Raw genomic sequence first — 5,611 nt, forward strand, 5'->3', positions numbered from 1 at the left:
CCTCCCCCCAGAACTAGAAATGGGAACACAGCACTTAAAAGAGCTGAAAATGCAAACAAACTCCTCTCTTTCTGATTCCAGAGGGTGAGGAGAAAGAACAGAGCGCTGCTCTTATCTTTTTGCCCCACCTGAAGAACTTTTCAGACACATTTTATTTATTAGAGTTTTGGGCCAATATATTTGCATGGCAGTAGAAACACTGATGGAATCTTAGAGGTCAGTCTGCAAACCAGCACTGGGACCCAAATGCTTGGGGTGGAAGTATGAGGAAGGCCATAGCTCCATCACAAAGAATCTGCTCTTGATGAAGGAGGCCCCTGGTTTAATTCCTGGCAGCCCCAGGTAGGGCTGAAAGAGACTCCTACCTGAAGCCATGGAGATCCACTGCCAGTCCATGTAAACCATGTTGAGCAAGACAGATTAATGTTCCCACTCAACGTAAGGAAGCTTCCCATGTTCCTAAGATGCAGATCAGTGGCTTGAGGTGTCCCCATGATTCACCTGTGGCTGAACACTGAAGGGAAAGATGGGTAGCAATGGACATGCTTGCACAATGGTGGTCAGTCTTTGCATTTAGAAACCTCTGGCAAGCTTCTGATAGTCCCCACCCAGAACTCAGTTTGGAAACCACGGCTTTAACCACCACACTAGGGATGGCCAATGTGGAGCACGCCGGGTGTTGGTGAACCACAATTCCCATCATTATCCCTGGCCACTGGCCACTCAGGCTAGGGCTGATAGGAGCTGTAGTCCACCAACATCTGGAGGGTACCATCTCTGCACTTAGAATTGCCTCCATTCCCAAATCCTTGAGGACTTACAACCAGAATGGATAATTAGTCCCTTCACATAACCTAGTTCCTTACAGTCCCTAGCAATGCATGTCTTGGGGAAGGAGCAAGAGGAGGAAAGAATTCGGTGTTTGGGAAATAAAATGTTCCCCTCGCACAACTGGGCCTTGAATGAGATAAATTAACATGGTCACTTTGAAGCATCTCTTCACATTAAATAGTGTTCGCAACCCCCCCCCCCCACGAACCTCTTTTATTTGCTGCAAAACCCCATCAATACAGAATGCTAAGGACACACATTATCATCAAACTAAAGGCCACATTTTATTATTATTATTTAATAAAATAACAGGGCATAAAAAATAATTGTATATTACAAATATATATATAATATATACATACACTTTCTCCACCTCTCTCTCTGATACACGCGCACACACCACAAATAAGTTTATGCCTCTCATATGCAACAAAGAGACAAAATAAAAAATAACCCAGTGCTTCTTGATCTATTCAGCATCCAAATTTGTTTAACAATAGAAAGAGTCAATAAGCCCTTCTGGATCCTTTGCAATTGATACCCTCCCCACTTTTTCTTTTTCCACAAATCAGTCCAAACGTGTCTGATTTCCATTAAAAAGCCACAAAAAAGTAACACTAAAGGGTTTCTAAGGACTAGACCCCTTCGTTCTTTTGTTTAGAGATCGCTTTTGTTGCCTTTATGTACAGCAAAATACTTGTTTCTCCTTTCATGTCCTGGCAAGGATTTTGTGTGTGTGGCAGCGGGGGTGGGGGTGGGGGTAGGAACCTGTATTGCACATAATTTTTTACTAAGTTTGGGTCAGACAGAGGACTTTTTAAAGCAACTGAGCTTTTCGCATTGAACCTGTTTTTAGAAACTCCATGCCTAGTAGGTAGGATGAGAAGCGTTTGGTAAAAGGATTTCTTAAAAGTTAGAACAGAAGTTGTTTTCAAAAGACAATGTGCCGATTGAACAAAAGCTACTCTCAAAGGGCTGGTTACCTAAAAGGAGACAATTCTCCTTCAAGCTCTTAAAAAAACCCCCCAAAAACAAAAAAACATTCTAACTCTACCTGGTTAGAAATCTAAACGCAAACGAATTTTCAGTATACATACAAATCATTACACATGGCTTTTAACTCAGGAGGGCTGAAAAAAATCAAACCATTAAAAACAAATTAGTTTTCTTTTTAAATAAGGGGCCGTCAGTTTTCCTTGCACTAAAAACTTTCCCCTAAGCATGTTCACCCTTGTTTTATCCCCCATATCTTGACTTTAAACATTTCAGTTTTACCCCTTCACTGGCTATTTTGTCTATCTGACAATAGCACTGTTAAAAAGAAAATTTTTATTCATGATTATTGTTAATCTTTAGTTCCGAGCACTATTGTGAGTGCATGTGAGTCTTTCAAAATAGGGTCACTCCATGGCTGTTCTTTTTTTAAATTATTACTATTACTACTACTACTATTATTATACATTCTGCTCACACACAGGTAGGGGGTTGCAAAGCCGACTCGTATTTTGCATGGTGGGCTTTGGGCAAGTGCTGGGGCTTCTTGTAAAGTCCGCCACTTGCAATCACGCTGGCTGGTTTTCTCCGAGTCCTCTTCTTTAGCCTCCGGCTGCAAACGCTTTGCCAGGACTGGAAGGTCTTGGAGGTCCAGATCCACATGCCACTGGTAATCCCCACAACCAGCAACATGAAGACTTTGACCATGAAAATCTCCACCACTGGGATAGAGTGGCTCATCGAGCAGTCCAGGTGTTTGGTCTGGTTGTTCACCTTGCACTTCTGCTGCATGGCCAAGACCTTCCAGTAATCCATGTTCAGCCTCTCATAAAAATAGCAAGCAATGACACAAGTAGCCGGCACCGTATACAAGACCGAGAAGACCCCAATCCTGACCATGAGTTTCTCCAGCTTGTCCGTGTTTTCCCCACCAGTTTTCATCACCCTCCTGATGTGGAACAGAGCTACAAAGCCAGAGAGGATGAAGGAGGTGCCTATGATTAGGTAGCAAGCCAGAGGGACCAGCACAAATCCGGTCAAGGCATTCACATCCATGCTCCCCACGTAGCATAAGCCTGTCAGCTCATCCCCAGCCACCCTCCGCATCACCAAGATCATGATAGTTTTCACGGCCGGGATGGCCCAGGCCGCCAAGTGGAAGTAGCTACTGTTGGCTTCAATGGCCTCGTGGCCCCATTTCTTCCCAGCGGCCAGGAACCAAGTCAATGTCAAGATCACCCACCACAAGGAGCTGGCCATGCCAAAGTAATAGAGCACAAGGAAGACAAGAGTGCACCCGGTGCTCTCCAAGCCCTCCTGGATGACGTAGAGCTGTCCACTGTCGCGGTCGCAGGCAATGTTCTCGGCACCAGAGAAGAGGCGGATGATGTACCCCACCGAGTAGACGCAGTAGCACATGGACAAGAAGATGATGGGCCTTTCGGGATACTTGAAGCGCTGGGGGTCTATCAGGAAGGTGAGGACGGTGAAAGCGCTGGAGAAGAAGCAGAGGATGGACCAGACAGCGATCCAGATGACGGCAAACTGCTTGTCATGGCGGCTCCAGTAGACGTCGACCCCGGCGGTGCAGAGAGGGGCACAGGAAGCGCTCTTCTCCACGTGGTGGAACTTGCCGGGGTTCTCGCAAGTGGCCCTCCCCAGGCCGTCCTTGTGCTGCTGCTGCAGGTCGTGGCTGGCGCTCTGGGGCCTCTGGGGCCGGAACATGGGGGGCAGGATGCTGGAGCCCCTGGGGGGCTCCTCGGAGCCGTTGTTGGGTGCTTCCATGCAGAGGTAGTTGGGGTCGTTCTTGTTGGGCAGCTTGCTGCAGTCCAGGGAGTCGGGCCACTTGAAGGTGAACTGTTCCATGATGGGCGAGCACTTGAAGCGGGCCTGTTCACACATCACCCGGCAAGCGGGGATGGGCGTGGAGACCTGTTCTGTGCACATGGGGGCGTAGAGGGAGCAGAGGAAGAACTTGAGGTGCCCGTGGCAGCCGTACTCCACTAGGGGGGCAAACTCGTGGAGCTGAATGGCTGCTTCGCGCTGGTCCTCGTGCCCCATCAGGTTGGGCATCCGAGTCATGTTGTAGCCGATGTCCTTGCACATGGGGATCTCGATGGCCTGGCACCTCCCGTCCCCGGCCCGGTCGATGTCGATGGAGCTGATGCCGAAGCAGGAGCAGACCAGGTGCAAGATAATGCCCAGAGTCCGACGGGAGTTCCTCCGCGCTGCGCCCATGCTGGCCGACGCTGCGCCACGACCCACCGCGCTCCTGGCTCCCGCGTCTCGGAAAATGTCTGGAAGAAGGCTACTTCTGTTGGCGGCGGCGGCGGCTGGTGTCAAACCAGCTCTTCCGAAGCCCCGGACCCGGCCACCGTCGCTCCCAACTTTCGCCAGGAGCCCCCCCAGAAGGGGACAGGCCCGATCCACTCGACGTGGGGCAGCAGCATAGCAGCCCCTTCTCACCCTCCCACCCCAAAAGAAAGCGAAATAGCGCCTTTCAACTCCGGTTAAGGGCTTCGCATCCGAACAGCGGAGGTCTTCCGGCCAAAGTCCATCCTGGTCAGTTTCCAAACTCCACAGGGCAAAAGCGGTGCGGCGCCGGGGAGAAGGAAAGACTCGGGAGAGAAGGACCCTCTCGCCGTTTCAGGCCTCCCCACTCCCTCCGCAACCAAACTTACTGCACGAAGGAGAGAAAGCTTAAGTTGCGGGGGCTTGCCGTTTCTTTCTAAGTCCTTGCAAGGGGTCTCTTGGCGACAGGCGTTCTTTCCTCCATCTCCTCCGACCACGATCGCAGGAACGGTGGGTGTCCCCTTGCTTGCAAAGTTCCTTGTTCAAACGGAAAGGAAAAAAAGGGGAAATCCCAGCGATCACTGCACCTCCAGCGCACACAGGTCCCCAAAGCGGCGTGGAAGCTCCTCTTTCTCCTCGGTCTGTAGCTTCTTCTTCCCCTCTCTCTCTCCGATTTGTGCCTCGGACGATCCCACCTCTCCACACTTTTCGCTCGCTCGCTCGCTCCCCTCCCTCCTTCCCCCAGGAGGCGGGCTTTGCGCGCCGACGAGAGGCGGGGAGGAGGCAGATCCGATTGCAACGAGAAGGCGAGCTCTGAAGCGCCGTGGCGAGGAGAGCTTGCCGGCGGGGGTTGGCGGGGGGAGCGCACCGAACCTCCTTCCGCAATACACGCGCAGCGTCCCTGGGTCGGATATTTTTCCCTCTTCCACCCAAAGCGAGAGGTCGGCGGGGCGCAGAGATGCGTGCGTAAAACCGCTCTCTCTCCCTTTCTCAGAAGGCTAACTCCTGGGGTTTGCAGCAGCTGTGTTTGGAGGAGGCGTTTACAGCCCAGGATACTCTCTCTCTCTCTCTCTCTCTCACGCGCGCGCACACACCACACACACACACAGCCTAGGATCCGCCTTCCCTGCGACACTCACTTTGCATGAGAAAAGGTGAAACTGACACGGTGATTACTTTCCAATCATTCGGAACGCCTTTCAAAAGAAAAGCGGGGTGCGCGGGGGGAGAACCGCTGGAAAGACCCTGGAGGTCCTCCCTCGATCAGTGCCGATGTTTTTAAAGTTTCTTTTTCGTCTCTCCTCTCTTAAACATCTCCCCCACCATCGATCTCTCGAAACTTTTCATACTCTCTCTGCCTCTCCTCCCCGCCTAGTCGTCTGTTCCTCCTCGTTTGTTCTAACAAACAAGTTTCTGGTTGGGGTTTTTAAAGTTGCTTTTGAAACCTCAGAGTCATATTTTGTTGTTCGACGGAGTTCGAAAGGGGGTGCATCAT

At 50.8% G+C, this 5,611-nt stretch overlaps 1 protein-coding gene across 1 annotated transcript; it reads right to left on the bottom strand.

The window, feature by feature from the left end:
- Positions 1–1,090: 1,090 nt before the first annotated feature.
- On the bottom strand, positions 1,091–5,179 carry FZD10 (frizzled class receptor 10). The gene has a single exon (XM_083476458.1). It carries the CDS (start codon positions 4,060–4,062, stop codon positions 2,299–2,301), a length of 1,764 nt encoding a protein of 587 aa, XP_083332584.1. The 5' UTR covers positions 4,063–5,179; the 3' UTR covers positions 1,091–2,298.
- Between the last annotated feature and the right edge of the window lie 432 nt (positions 5,180–5,611).

This window comes from Podarcis liolepis (assembly GCF_965112155.1).
Source record: "Podarcis liolepis genome assembly, chromosome: 15".
Taxonomy (NCBI): domain Eukaryota; kingdom Metazoa; phylum Chordata; class Lepidosauria; order Squamata; family Lacertidae; genus Podarcis; species Podarcis liolepis.